At 39.9% G+C, this 16,038-nt stretch overlaps 1 protein-coding gene across 3 annotated transcripts in view; it reads right to left on the bottom strand.

The window, feature by feature from the left end:
• The window catches only part of LOC144085637 (glypican-5-like), a 74,428-nt gene extending 58,501 nt beyond the window's left edge, over positions 1-15,927 (bottom strand). Inside the window, exons 1-4 of one of the 3 annotated variants that reach the window (XM_077615113.1) lie at positions 15,779-15,927; positions 15,342-15,443; positions 14,097-14,264; positions 6,870-7,031 (exon numbers count right to left, since the gene is read on the bottom strand). In XM_077615113.1, the coding sequence (XP_077471239.1) occupies positions 6,870-7,031; positions 14,097-14,145 (211 nt within the window). In that variant the 5' untranslated portion in view covers positions 14,146-14,264; positions 15,342-15,443; positions 15,779-15,927. Of the gene's footprint in view, positions 1-6,869; positions 7,032-14,096; positions 14,278-15,341; positions 15,444-15,778 lie in introns of those variants that run through there. The other 2 variants (XM_077615114.1, XM_077615112.1) reach the window with 2 other exon arrangements.
• Positions 15,928-16,038: the final 111 nt, after the last annotated feature.

The raw sequence follows: 16,038 nt of genomic DNA, 5'->3' as shown, positions 1-16,038 counted from the left end.
ACAACACGTCTAGAGTCTAAAGCGGGACCATGACTCATTCGTCTGACGTCAGATGGAGATAATTGCCGTCCCTGCTCTGTGACCTGTAAGAGGTGCGGTCCAACCAATGCTGCCCTCCTCAGAAAACTGAAAAATACCATCACAAATGTTTTTTTCTAGTTAACCCCTGCCTGGAATTTGTATCAGCTGTGATGTTCTATCAAATTGCGGAGTGAAACATAGTGAAAGGTGACACAAGGAGAAGGTTGTGAGAATCTCCTATCTCCCCATCAGCATTATAGTAATTTAATAGGCAGCACAGTGATATCAAAACCTCTAAAGATAAACAATTCCACAGATGCCAGGGCATATACAGGGTGCACTGCTGTAATGCGATGGGGAAGGAGGGGCGGAGGTGCAGATTTGAGGGAGGATCATTGCTATCCGCTCTGGCCGCAAAGCGGAAACATGATCGAAGGCCGGGGAATGAGCAGACGAGAGAAGGACGTGGGCACAGGAGACAGTGAGGCTGAGGAGAGGGCCGGTGGGGGGCGGTGGGAGGCATGTTCAAATTCCTAATACCACCAAGGGGTTATATTCTGAAGGCCAGCATGGGGGCAGACTGTTGACAGACTGACAGACAGCAGCTCTGGTCCGAAGCATTACAAAGGCCAGGGGTCTACAGTAACCCCTCATTTCTCTGTACTTTTATTGGTGAATAAATCACAGTGGCATTTTTGATATAGTGTTAAAGACCAGCACGTGTCATCACAATCCACAATTAGAATATATGGAATCACAACGCAAAGGAAAATGTAATAAAACGAATTTCCGGCTAGCCATGGCGGATCACTTAAAAACTAAACTTATAGTGGCTTTCCTGAACACTTCTTACTGCCATATTCTTGGGCTAAAGTGAAAAGCAGCATTCACACTTAAAGTACCCAAACCCTTTTGTTTTTGGCATTCAAAATTGTAAGGTTTTGACTAGAAAATGGACCACCATTGTCCCAGTAAAAGCTCATACTTCGTACTATGTTGGTGATTAGAGTTACATAAATATGTTACACTGATATTCCCTGAATTTATGCAATGTAGATCGAATGTGCTTCATGCATGATATCTGTTCAGTTTTGTAGTGACAGGCTGGAGAAAAAAAAGATAAAACATCTATCTAAGACTGAGATTTATCACATTAAATCCCATGCAAAATCAAAACGGCTGCCAGGGCTTTATCATTCTACCAAGTGAGTCATTGCAGCAAGAATCCCATGGAGGAGAAAACGATTGATGAAAGTGTTGTGAAAAACAGTGGGTTGTTAAGGTGAAATTTGCCTCCAAATACGTAGCCAATGCAGAAATATTCTTATTGGCAAACGATTAACTCAAACCAGACGCTCAAATCCATAAGTGTCAAAGACTCAGATGATGATGAAAGGGAATAAATTGAAAAATGTTAACATTTTCAAAGGCGTGGGCTGCTGTTTTCATTTTCTCAATTCAAACAAAAAATGGGTCATGTGAAAGGCTAAATGGAGATTATTCGACCAACAAAAATGAATAGGAAAAAAAATGTTAAATGGCTTCTATTGAATACAAATATGCACAAATTCTTTTTTTTCTAAAAGGAATATATGATCCTAAGCTAACTTTACCGCAGTAGAACTGTGTTGCGTCACACAAATTAGTTCAAGCACAAGAGACTAATCTAAATGTTGTTTTACTCCCACCTACATTTCTCTTAAGAATTGTACTTCCTCTTCCTTGGAACTCAGTGGAAGAATGACCAGAGGAATGAGCGAATAAAGGCCACTGTGGGGAATCCTTAATGGCGTGCAAGGAGCCACAGAGGCGAGGAGTAAGACAGGGTGGGAGTAGAAGAGTGTCCCCTATGGCCTGTAAAATGCAGTGGACGTGAATGCTTGTTGAATGGGTGGGTAAGAGACCAAGTGAGCCAGGAAGAGAGCGATGGATGGCCATCAGCCAATTTTGGATTGAAAAGACAATACGAGTTGTTCCACAGCTACAAGCTCCTCGTTCCCTTCCACTTGCCAGAACTGAATGATTTCTTCTACTGAGTTCTCAATTTGTTCAATGTTTTTTCAAGTAAGTCCAACATCAGTTCTTGCAACATTTTGGCTTCGTTCACACGAGTAAATTTGCCATTGGAGCTTTGCAGCCAGAAGGGAACGATTATGGAGTCACACACGCAAAACTACTGCATATACTGCATATCTTAGAGCTTAATAAATGAGCCTCCTTCCCTATCAGACAGGACAAAAGGGGGGGGGGCAATCTGAACCAATCAGCGGCAATGAAGGAGAAATCCCAACAGCCAGACAAACAAAGATCCGGTAATGTCCAAGTCTCTTGTGATCCCGATCTAACACCAATAAACACCTTGGGCCTCAGGCGTGTGGTCTTCATGTGATAATTGTAAGATTGTCCTAGCTTTGTTCATATCAAGAGTCTGTTTTGCAGCTAAATGAATTTGCGAGGCTGTGCAAGAGATTTCCTACAGAAGAAAGATAATGTTAACTGAAAATGAGGTACTTTTCTTTTCAGTTTGAACTGACTTTGGGGATGTTGTCACATACTTTTCATTAATCTAGTCTGAAAGTTGAAAAATGCTAACAGAGGAGTTGAATTATGATGAAAAAGACTATAGAAATCATGCGAGGAAGAAAATGGATCAGGATTTATGCATTTATGGCTTCATTGTGTTGTGTGCATGCTTGGCAGCCAACATGTGGGTCCCTTGCAGTGTGCAGGCTGAGGAAGCGAGCCGTTACCGTGACACCCGCTCTTGTTAAAGAAGCCAATACAGAAAGAGCCGTCAACACTCAGAGTGACACGCAGATGGACAAAAGGGAGAGCTCTTCATTGTCAATATCATTTTGAAACAGCATTACTGTTATGCTGACAAAAAATAGAAAAAAATGCAAAGGTAATAATTTAATTTCATAATACAGAGGGGAAGAGGGGGTCTGTATTGGACTCTTATATAAAAGCCACAAGTGAACTTTACTGTTACGGCCCTAATGTGCAAAGTTTGTCATGCGTAAAGAGCTTTGTTACTCTACCCCGCATCTTTTGGGGGGAGTGTTGCACGTCTATATATTAGGTGAGCGAGGCTGATTAAATTGGGCGGTAATTAGCAACAGTTGGAGTGTGACTTTATGACTCCACAAGTCTTTTAAGCTTTGCCCCCACTCCAGCTCCTTGGCCTTATCCTTCCCCCACTTTTCCCCCCGAGCAGGCCGGAACCTCGCAAACTCATCCTTTCTACTCAAGGGACCACCGAGGCGTAGCTACAACACAAACAGGATTGGGACACTATCACATTCACCCTGTGATACGCAATGTATTCGCTCCACTATTAGGTCCATAAACACTTTTTCTCCCCGCCCTGAGTGATTAAATGAGACGTGTAGGGATGGATTCCGGATATCCTCCCTAATTTGAGCATGAGCTCATGGTGCAGCGCCATGTCCTCCTGTGTCCAAGCATCAGCCTCTAGAGCAATACATCTGCCGGTCAAAACATCTGTGTCGAAAAATACATGCAGACATTGAGTGAGAGAGCGCGAGAAAGTAAGAGGGTGGGAATTGATGGCGGGACTAAAGGGACCAAAGAAAGAAAGACAACTTCCAGACAAATCAGAAGTGTTTGACGACAGTGTGTATATATGGTGAAACCAGCAACCCAGTGATTCCCCAATGCTGTTTTTGTTTTATTTCATAGCAATCAATTACTGTCCTGCAAGGTCTAAAAGAGTGTAAGTATGCAATCATGTTCTTGAGTTTGACTGCAAACATTTCACGTGACTAACCCTTTGTTTTTTTGCACTCTAGCCAGCAACGTCTAGCAGGAGACACAGCCTGGAGAGTTTCTGGCTGATGAGACAAGCATCAGCTAATTACTCTATGTCGCCTCAGTGAGAAAATGCCACGTCCTAGCCGTAGTGTCTCTAACACACACACTCTCTTGCTCTCTTTCACACTTTGTTGTGTTTCCTTTTGTGAACTCCACTAAAGGGTACCTATAGTTTTCGATGTGACTCCCTTTTATTGATAATAGAGAACTATCTAGGCCAGGAGAATCAATTTCTTTAAAAAGCACGCATCAACTTTTGTGAGGACAACTTGATCCGGGAAGCAGTCAGTCCGTCTAGTGATGGTGGTAAATACTATGTATGCCTGCTCACATATAGCATAGCGTAAGGCATTTGGCCGCTATCAAATACTGTATCCCACCACCTTCTTCACTTACCAGCACCCATTCATAAAATGTTAGAAGAAAATACAGTGGTAACTTGAATTTTTCACAGGTAGAGACACATTTCACATCTAATGGCCCTAATTTGTTCCAATACTACCAATGAAACCCTTTAAAAATAAAGATAAAAGATGATCAATTTTCCATGAACACAAAAAGAGAAAAGACATTCGGTAGTACCACTGTACACATAGAATTTATCCTTTGATACTCCATGAAATGACATCCCTAATTTTGACAGTTCAATGTTCAATTGTGGAAAACACAGAGCCTACCCTACCTTGAAACTTTGGTTGAAATCTAGATGGCATTAGTTTCACGATATTCGACCTTTGAACTGTACAGTGATTGGAAATACATAATAAACTACAATTACTCGACTTACTGGTTCAGAAGAGCCAAACCATAAATACCAGGCATTTTAGAGGATTTTGAAGATTGAATCAGCATGCTCTTTGTATTGCAGCAAGAAGCTGATCGGGGCAACACAGCACGTGCTAAATCAATGGGGAGCTCTAGACAGGCCAACCAAAAGCAATTTTAAGATTATATGAAATGTATAGTTGGTTTAAAACAAGTCAACAAGGATATTTTAACCCACAAGGAGATCTCACAAAATATGTCCGGAATGTAAGATTATGCCAGTAGCAATTGTCTACAGGTTGACATGACAAAGCCAGTGATGGCAACTTTAAGCCTAGCCAGCTCAAACCTTATTCTGCAATGGACACCTTCCTTCCATCATCAGAAGATGGAAGTCAAGTCATCTTCTCCTGCAAAGTGGATTAGGAAGGTGTGTTTGTTTACATGAAGGCGAGAAAAGAAACCAGAAGGGCCAGCCTGGGCGTATCTGGAGGTTGTGTTTCAAGAAAGTTGAAAAGGATAAGAAAGCATGTGGTTATTGTTATAGGGGATTTTAAGGTGGGATTGTAAGAAAAGAGATGAAACCACCCAACAGGCTTTTTTGGTGGACAAAGATATTAAGACTTGGTCGTGTTTACGCAACATGAAACTTTACTTCAACATTTTAATACACTCTTAGAATAAACCATTGGGGTAGAAAGCCCCATTTCATTTGTAAATGTGGTGTGTGTTTGTAGGGTCATGACATTACAACTCCCACTCATGACAAAGCACAGTAGGGCTTTTTGCACTGTCCAAACAAGGCTAGGCCAATGAAAACACACACATGCAGATATGCGCACCATTTTTCATTTCATGGGCACTTCCTTCACCCATTAGTGAGACTTGTAACAATAGAAGTCCCATTATCTTAAAGTTGTGGTATTTATAAAAGAAAAATAAATACTGAACAGAAATTTATGATAATAAAACGTTCCTAAAATAAAATATCCTGTCTGAACAAATGTTTTAGCTGGTCATATTAATTGTGATTTACAATACTACTGCATCCTATGCTGTTGTTTTAGCTTATTGGGTTTAAGTCAGTGGAATAATTTTCTGGTTTAAGAATGATGTGAGGATGGGGGTGTATTAATACTTCTCTTTTAAATTAACTACATAAAAGGCAGAATGTCACAGTAAAGGCAGATCTTTACAATCAACGTGTAGTTTTCCATATAATTTTCAGACATGGTTAGAGTAGACTTTGTATGAAACCTTACAGGGGATGTTTAATTTTTATGTTATAGTACCCAAGAAGTAATTACGTTGACACACATTCCACTTTACTGTGTCTTAATGGCATCCGATAAAATGATACTTAATATTCTTCATACTATATGAGCTACTTGCTACACCATACTTGAAGCACTAACAGATAGCCAGAGAGACTGTCCTTAGAAGGCTTTGCAAGTGGATGGTTTGTGATGTCATCTTTTTCAGCACTATTATACTGTAGCTTCCCTCTAACTGTTGATATGACATTGTTATTCTTCCATCTTAGCCTTTGTGGGGTGCGTGAAGCACTCAATCTTCATTCAGTCAGACGGCTCAGACATGAGGTAAGTCTTGAAGAAGCTTAATGATGATGAAATGGGCAAATACCAGAAACACGTTCAACTATTTCTGCTTGTTTAAGTGCGGAAGAAAAACTAGGAGAGGCCCCAGTCGACCACTGGGACCTCCGAGAAGACATGTTTGACTGCACTGCAATTCTATGAATGTGAAACTTAGTGTTTTCCATGACAGCAATGGTACTTTTAACCAATGCCATTCTCTCCTTCCCATATTTGGAACTTAGATCGGTGGTGTTGGCTCATTCATTACAGGGTAAAACAAAGCCCAAGTCTAAGCAGCCCATTGTCTTCTGGGAGTAATTGCAAGCTTCCGATGATATTAGAACATAACACAAAAACATCCTGTGTCTTTCAACAATGTGGTTTTGTGCTGCTCTTGGTGAATAGATGTTCAAATTTGGGCAGAACTATTATGACAAGGGGAAGCTGACATGCTTTACAGTAGTATTGTGGTCAACCAAGATCTGGAGGAATTATATCGGCAAAATAAACATTTTTGTGATGACCTTGATCACGCAAAGTGCAAAAGTTTAAATCTAACTGGTTCTTTTACTATTTGTTATATTTATTTATTTAGTTAGTTGAAGGCTAAAATAATCCCCCCTGCCTTATTTATCGTGTCTTTGTACTTACCCTGGAAGGTATCGGAGTGGCTGGCGATCAGATGCTTCAGCTCATAACTGTACACGTAAATGTTGTGGAGGGTTTCTCGCTTCACGGCGAACTGATAGCTTTCCTCCATCTTGCGGGTGCAGCAAGATGGACCTTGATGTTTGCAGACCAAGAGATCCACATCTGGAGGAGAAAAGCAGACATGGACGAATGTCTTGGTCAATTTTTTGGGGAGTTTTACATTTGATGTAAGTTAATACTTTAGTGATCCTGTTTTCTCAATTCTAGAGCTTAGCTGCAAGTATACACTTGTATTTCTTTTCAACTTTTAACCATTTACCAACATCCAGAGTCACAAAGGCCTCAATTCAAGAGTCCTTAATATCTTTAGGACACAAGGTAACTATGTCACAAAAAACAAGCTGTGTTGTGGAATATAACAAGTAGAAGTTAAAGACTTGTACAAGTAAAATTAAAAATATAAGTTTCAGTAGAATTCAGTAGAAATGATTTTTTTTATTTTCTATTTTTGAAAAAGCCAATACTTGTCACTGCTAATAATAAAACTACGAACAAAAGCCTAAATTCAATATATTCCTGTTGCTTCCGGGGACTACAGATTTATGCATATCTCATATGAGTGTCCAGTGTGGAGGCTGAGTATGTGTGTGTGTTTGTATAGTGCACTGAGTATACACGCAGATAAACAGCCCATAATTCTGCTGGGAGACAGAAGGGGCACCATGGGAGGGTGAGAAAGTAGACCAAGTATTCAACTACGTTTCCTGCTATAAATACTTTCTCTGCTGAATATATAAATATCACTAGCTTATATTCATGTACTGTTGTTGTTAAGTGCAACTGCAATGCATGTTACAAAAACAAACAGCCATGAGTTATAGATATATGTACGTATATCTTTTGTAGGGACGTAAAGAGTAATCGTCTCCTAAACGAGCCAGACGTCGCTCGTTTTAGCATTATTCCCAAGAAGCACATGAAGGCAATGACCCAACGATGATCCAATAAACAGCTCAATCAGACTATTACATCAGCTCAAAAAGAGGCCACCCTGTCCTGCCAGCGTCACCTGCTTGACACCATTATAAACACAGCCATGACATCATTTAAAGTGGTCACAATTAGCTGGACATATTCAAACAGTCTTTTCCACTTGTTTCCCTGCCCAAACTCTGCTGCACTTGGAGATCCTCGTCATGTAGTCGGCTGATATGATAACTCACTCAGAAGGGGGAAGGGCTGGAAGGCAGGTGTTGTAACCGGAGCCTAAAATATGGCCTTAGGACAGACCGCAAGACCAGTGCCTCAGCGACCAAATCCCTCCATGAAACACAATAGGGTTGCATTCTCAATCCCTCTTTCCCTTTCTACCCCCTCTCTCCCATTTGCCTGGCATATCCTCACGAGGCCCGGGTGGCTCTTCGTTACTCGCCGAGACTCCATTTGTTCCCATCTCAGAGCCAGACGCTGAAGCCATAACCGGATCTCCTATCCCTTCCAACTCATTAGCTCGTCGTCATTCTTAAATGTTGTCACTGTACTCCTGCTCAAATTATTTCAGCAAAACACATTTAAAAAATGCATTAAAGGGCAGCACAAATAAGCAAATTATTTTTTTCCCTCCATTTGTGCTTGTCAATTAATATAAAAATGACATACTGATTATACGATATGGAGTAGTCACTCACTTATTTGATCGGATACAAAAACATAAAGTTATTGATAACGTATGCCAATACAAAAAATGTAATCCCAGGTTTGCACGTTATCTGTACAACTATGCACACGTTGGGCTAATGGATATTACGTAATAACTGATTCTACAGTCATATTGGACTTCCCAAGGAATTACCATGAATAAACACACACACACCAATCAGCAACACATTGTGTTTTTCAGAATATAGATCGCATCTAAGTATAAGAAGCAACAGTCAAAAATGCACAATAAAGATGGAAGGGCGGGACATATGTAAATTGCACTGGAGTGTAAGTCACGTTTTTGGTCAATTTTATTTGATCAAAGACCAGAAGCAAACAATTTAAGTGATAGTAATGATGATAAATAAAATGAGCAGGCAAAATAGGCATTTGTTAATGTAACATTAAAAGTTATTTGGATAGATATAGCCTAAACAACATGTGTCCCAACTCTTAAGCTCACTCCAAATTACGACCAAAACCATTAAAGTCTTTATCTCCAGTATCACTTCTAAACTCCAACAACTCTCAAGTAAAGGGGACATTGTGAGCGCCCTCCTCGCAGCTGTCAATATGGAGAAAAAAAAATTGTAATTACCACACGAATATAAATTGCAGACCGAGCCAAATGAGAAAAAAAGTGTGATTTACAGCACTGAAAATATGCTACAGATGTACAAGTTGAAACTTTATAATACAAAGAGTGGATGAAAAAGTGAATTTCAGAATGAATGAATACACTTTACTACTAGATTGTACAAAGTGAGCACAGCGCCTTGGTGTCAGCACATTATCTCTCTGATATGAAATGAATATGTCAAGGACTCGCAGTGAAATCCAGGCCGACCTCACTGTCCCTCGCGAGTAGCAAGATGGAGTGTAAGTGATACGCAAAAATTTGGACTCTTCAAGCCACCAAAGGACCATCTGACTGTGTCACAAATATACTGTGCTTACTTTGAGGGCGATCGTTAGCAGCCACATTGCATATGTTCGCAGTTGTTTAGCTACCGCTGAGTCTTTAGTATCTGTTGAAAGTTTTACATAGCAAAGGGTGCCTTCTGTCTGAGAAAGGTGAAAACTGAACATATTCTTCGCTCATTTCTGGTTGAAAGCCTACCAATGACTTTTGAGAGGCACCCATCTCTCCAGTGTTAAGTCGGATGGCTACTGTGGCGTTTTGGCAGGGGTTCAGGTAGCAATTCAGTTTAAATTCAAGAAGCAGATCAGCTGTAATTTATCCGGCAGTTTGGCAGCAGTGTAGCTTCTGATTAAAGGGCTTAGCAATCAAGTGACCACTGGCTTGGATTTCTTCAATGTCTCAAAATCATCAAATGGGCTGTCCTAAGATTGCAGGTGAAAATTTTAATCTACAACATATACATTTCTCAATTTAGGAAAGAATGTGTGTGTGAGGCAGGGTCAATCGCAACATCTATACATTTTTCTTCCCCTTTTAGCACTTTTGACATGACATAAATCATTTATTTTACTATTGAATTCCTCATATGTGTTTAGATTGACCTGTGATTTATGATCAGCCCTCAAACAAATAGAAAAGAAAAAGGTCCATATCAAGGGGGCGTTTGAACTTTCCTAAATGAAATGTAAAATTATTTCACTCAATTTTGAGAGAGAGAGACAAAAAAAACCAAGAGTTCCAAGCTCATTTGTAATTTGTAGACATGGAATTTGTTCTGCCTGGCTAAACCATTCACCTACTTAACTCTCAAGACTCAACCCTGGATCTTAATTCTCTTAATCATCCTCAGGTGACAAATAGCTCTGGAGTAATTTACCGTATTGAAACTACGGCTAAAGGGTCTTCCCTTGTTAGGGAACAATTCCTTCAGCAACAGCTCAGTGCCCTTCGGTGGACAAGTCACAACTATAATTGCAACGCTTGCTCACATGCCATGTGCAATATTCCGGGCCAGCACTGGAGTTAAACACTGCTGAGAGGGCAGTTTTTCAAAAGTTTTTCAAGCAATTAAAAAATTACTTGCCAGCCACATCTCTTTAATATGGTTCGAAACAGCTCAAGAAGAGGGTTAAGTTTTCCTGACACTGTTATTTTGATATTTTACATGAGAACAAGAAAAACATTGTTAAAAAAACAAGCAATTAAGGGTTCTCCAGCCTCAGGAAACTAGTTTCCTTTTAACTTGTCTGATCCAGTAAGCATACAGGATACCCATGATTTTGCAAGGGGGTGGGGTTTGAGCAAGACCTTGCCAAGTACAAACACACCTCAAAAGAGTCTTTGCAGCATACCTGCATTTTTTGGACAGGGTTAAAAGTGGTTGGTGTTTTGCTTCGCGATGCCTGTCAGGGTCTAGCACATGGTCCAAAAGCCATGGCAAAGACGAGGGGTCAGACTGAGAGCGCTAGGAGGGCAAAGCAGAAGGCTGACGTGCTGAGAGATACAGACACGGCTAAGCAGCATTAGATCAGAGGTGCCGAAACCTTGGCAATAAAAACTGTTGAAATCTAACACACAAATACCACTTCTTTAAGATGTGGCTTCTGCAGAAGCAGTAGAGGCAAGTAATATAGCTATTTTGCCATGTTAGCACATTGAAAATACAGCATACACATGATTGCCATAGACTGAAATCCAATAAAGGATGTCAAAAGACCGACTCAGACATGGTAATCAGCTTCGGACTGGCGCAACGTGGGTAAGACCGGTGCAACAGACAAAGAATCTCTGAGGCGATTGTGGCATTGGCGCCAACATCTTGAGATTTGCTACTTACTCACATTTTTTTAAGACTTCTCAGTTGAATGCTCTGTTGGAAATGTTGGATTTGAATGAAGTGTGACCTTCAAAAAACACAGATGCGGAACTTTTTTTTTCCTGCATGAAATAGTATGTGTCTTCCATGTGTTTGCGCTCTCAGCAAGAAAGGCTAAGTTAAAAGAAGAAGCCAAATACGGAATCTAGAGCCAATCAAAGGCCGTGTTTAGCTTTGAGGGCTTGCCAAGACTTTTGATGGTCTAACTGGTTGAGGATGTGGGGACATGTGATAACACACAACGTTCCTTTTTCCCTACCATTAACACATGACCTGATTGCCTTACATTTCGGAGACACAGCATGTTCTCATTAGGCCCATCATGACGGCAAATTTGTCAGTAATTTTCCAACTGGCAGTTCTGAAAAAGAATAAGAATACATGTTTTCACGAAATCAGATAGGCCGTGCTTGAGAAGAGCATCTGAGGATGTTGTCCAAGATGCCAGGAAAGCATCGTTGTCTGAGCAGCATGGCTCAGTGTCGGCCTTCCAAGCGGTTTTATGACCTAATCTCACTATGTGGCGTTTGGCTGCGTATCACGGCACAGAAGTAGTATAACGCTCAAAATTCCAGAGTAAGCAATTCGTTGGAGCCCTCTCTGATCCTAAATTTGATACTAAAAGAGTTGAAAAGCAAATGTATATTAATTTCTAACACTAACCAGAAACCTAGCTCCCACTATTAATCTTAAAGAGCAATAATGCCATTGGCAACCTATTAGGCTTCAAGTTCAACAGTGTATCCCAGGATACAATCCAACAATATCTGAATACAACTTGAGATATGAGGATAGGTTTCCTTTCTCTTTAGTGAATACTGCAGTAAAATTATTTAAACTTCTTCTAACCACAGGAAAAAAATGCCATCTCACACAGTGCAAACGTTTTTTTAAGTGAGCATTTTTCCCGTTAGCAATATGTGATGCTACTCCTGGCACGTTTCATGAAAAATCTGTTCACTGCACATGAATGAAACGCAGCACTGTATCCTGACACAAACATCCCACTGTGAAAGAAGCTGAGGTTTTGCCACATCAAATTTCAAGCGTTGCTTTTATTGGCATTTGATCTGTAAAATGGCATGGCGTAGCGCAACTCTGTAAACACATACACACACAAACATGCAAAGCAAATCTCCCAATCAAACATCCCCGACCGCTGGTAACCACTTTGAAGACATGATCGCGCCTGACCCAAAACAACCTACTCTCAAGGAAAGTGTAAATAAAAAGTAAAACAAGAAGCCCAAAATGTACTCATAAATATTAGTGCTAGTGTTTGATCAGCTGCAACTCAGGAGGTGATAGCAGAAACCTTAGAGGATTGCAAATAAAATAAATTATTGTTTGGTTTTCACTATGAAGTTCAAGATGGATTACAGGTAGTGTAGTGGTTCACATACCTTCTTTCCAAAAGAATTGGAATGGTGAGGTATTTTTTTTCGTGCTTGAGATGGGAAACTATTTAGTTCTGACTTAAAAAGATTACTAGGATACAAGGAATTAATGCTATCATTTACAGTTATTTGTAAGTGGATTCATTCATTCATCCTTTGTACTGCTTATCCTCATGAGGGCTGCACCTCCGTGATTTTCTTTGAATTTTAGATTATCACTAGATGCTTTCTCTTGGTTAACAACATTCTTATCTTTCATTTAATAATGTTGACTTCCACTGGAGTCTCCCTGTATCATCATAAAATTATTATTATTATTTTTACAAATGCATTACATACTGCATTTTCCAGGCACATTAAGTTGGGTTCTGACTCCCACTAGTCTCCAATAGACCGAAGACCCAGACCTGACTGTCTCTAAGCACTAAACCACAACTATTTCTTGTAAATGAAATGGTCATCCTGTTGTTGCTAATAGCAACCACAAACAGCTTCACAAACAAACATCAGAAAGTTTGGATGCAGTTTCCACTCAGCTATCCATTGCTCCTCTCTCATGTCAAGCCTTCATATTGAAAAATGGAGGGAGGGAAATTCCATTCTATATGGCATCTACTCAGTTAAAGGGCAAAATTTCTGAGGCATCAACATTAGTTATGTATCCTAAGTCAATGGTGTATATTTAATGTAAAGAGGTTTGACAATGATAATCCCAAATGCAATCCCAAAATGTGTCCATAAACAAATGCATTTGAAAGTCATGGTTATCCTCATAAATTAAGTATATAACTGTTTCTCCATTCATGAGTGTCCAATTTTTCTTAAAGCAGCGTTGGGTTTTCTATGAAAGCTGTGATACAAATCCCACTTAATACAATTATTTATTATGGTCATTAATAAGCATTATTAATGCAGTTTGAACTGCATATCATGTTAGAATGGCCTACAATAAATCATGTTTTTCAGAATATATTTTTTTTCCTTTAACAAAAAGTAAAGCTTGACGACAATGTCTCTATTATACATGTATTTGAATGATGTACTTTAGTTTAAAAAATGGAGTAAATGGTGCTGAAAAATTATTAACTAATTAGCTAATTGAGATAGATGGACGGACAGACAGACAGCATTGTAAATGTGTTGTTTACAGTGTTAACAAATCAAAAAGAGGGTTTAAATTTTCCCCAAAATCCAAGCAAATGAATGCAAAAAATTCTGGAGACACTCATTTTGCTGTCACTTGGGGGTCAAACTTTCAGAAAAGTGCAAAGAGGCAACAAGCTACAGTCATTCCAGTCAAGCCTTACAGCAGAGGACAGTGCATGTCTCACCTGTGCCAGGTATCTCCGGGACGCGATGCAGCGGACCGACCTGCCTCATCTGGAAGGCGGCCCTCACCTCATGACAGCTGTACGCGCCCACCTGGAGCACGCTCGCCGCCAATAAGAGCGCCGGCAAAATCCCCAAAGCTCCGCGAGAGTGGACGCGTGGGCATATTCCTGCACGGGACATTGCCGCATGTCACACCGGACCGGAGAGCCTGCTGGATGGATGGAGCCCCGAGGGGGAGTGTGTGTGCCTGTGGCTGTGTATGTGGCTGTGGGTGTGCGTGTGTTGGTGTATGCCTGTGTGTGTGGACTAGTCCAAAAAGAAGCGACGAGGAGCTTTTAAACATCTGATCCAGACTGAGTTTGTGTTCACATTATGAGTCGGGAGAGGTGTGTTGTCTGTTCCGTGACACGCTCGCTGGGTGTCTGCGTGTCTGTCCGTCCACGCCATGAGAATGCTGCCCCCAATGCCCCCCCACCTCTACCGTCGAGCCCCCTAATAAAACCCACTCAACCCTATTTGCACACGTATCGTTTACGCACGTATAAGCTTTGTACAAACCGACTACTTACGTGATCTAATTCATTCACTAACTGTCAATGACAGGGAATGCCGTCCAATCCTTTTGAAGGGGGAGGGATGGCAGTGAAGGAACATCCTCCACTTTAAATGGATTAGACGTCCACTCATGATTTAAAAACCATTTAAATTAGTTTTTAAACAGCAACAATTAAACAGCAGAAAGATGAAAGAATCAGATGATTGAACGTCCATCACCGTCAATGGCAGCCAATGAGTAAAACAACCATTTAATGATAAAAAAATAAATAAAAATAAACATATACTATGCATATTTGCATCGTCACCACCAATTAGGATTACAGTCCTCATTCAACATTAAACTAACTCAATAAATGTAATAATGTAATGGGTTTGCTCCCACCTACTGGTAAAAAATGTATAAATCCTGAGCAATTGATTATATTTTAAGCATTTTTTCACAAGACTAGAGAGTAATGATTGAGATTTCATATTGAGAGTCAATCAGAATGACGGATTGATGGATCAATCTTTCTCAAATTTGAATTTTAGTGAAGTTGCCATATCAAGTCTTATTTTAGGCAGGTTGACATTGTATTGAGTTTGCTACCGTCTAGTGGTGAAAATGTTTAAAATAAAATCATTTGCTGGCAAAATCACGGTACATTTGGACTTTTTGAGCCTTTAAGAAATGAGACAAACATTACCTTTTTGTCACGTGTTCATGATTGAATAGGGGAAGTGGATGAACTGGTCAATGGGGCTCGTTTTGGCTCTTAATAGATCATCATTCCAGTCATTTCAACAACCTGAAATTCAAGATAATAATAATAAACAGTTTTATCACTTTTTCTTATTCCACATTAATGGCTGGCCAAACGTGGAGCAAAATACTGCCGCACTTCCTGACATTCTTTTATTTTACCGTATACGTCAGAAATCGACGTCACTTATTCATAAAAATTGAAATGTTAAAATGCATACCAAGACAAATATATATAATTAGTTGCACGAATGTTATTTGGGGACAGGATTTTTCACAGTTTAGAGTGCGCGTGGTTTGTATTTTTAGCAGGTTTTCCAAGATTTTATTAATTTACTAAAACCATGTTATCGTTAATTTGTTTATTTTGGTTTAACTTACCTTCTGATGTGTTTTTCTTTCTTGCTGGTTGAATTGAATCGTCCTTAGAACACAAAAAAATGCCAACTTTTGGTAGGAAAGTCCTTAAGATATTGTATTGTTTGCTCACAGCCAGCAGATGGCAAACATTATTTTTTTTCCTTCCTCAATCACACACGCCTTATTTGCACCTGCAATGATTAAACATAATTTTGAACTAGGACGAATTGAATGTTATTTTTTTTTCTTATTGTAGTCCTCCTCTGTTTTATTAATTCCAA

The sequence above is a fragment of the Stigmatopora argus genome, chromosome 12 (genome assembly GCF_051989625.1).
Source record: "Stigmatopora argus isolate UIUO_Sarg chromosome 12, RoL_Sarg_1.0, whole genome shotgun sequence".
Lineage (NCBI taxonomy): Eukaryota > Metazoa > Chordata > Actinopteri > Syngnathiformes > Syngnathidae > Stigmatopora > Stigmatopora argus.
The sequence above is the reverse complement of the archived record's forward strand: the minus strand, read 5'-3'. Positions and strand labels throughout refer to the sequence as shown.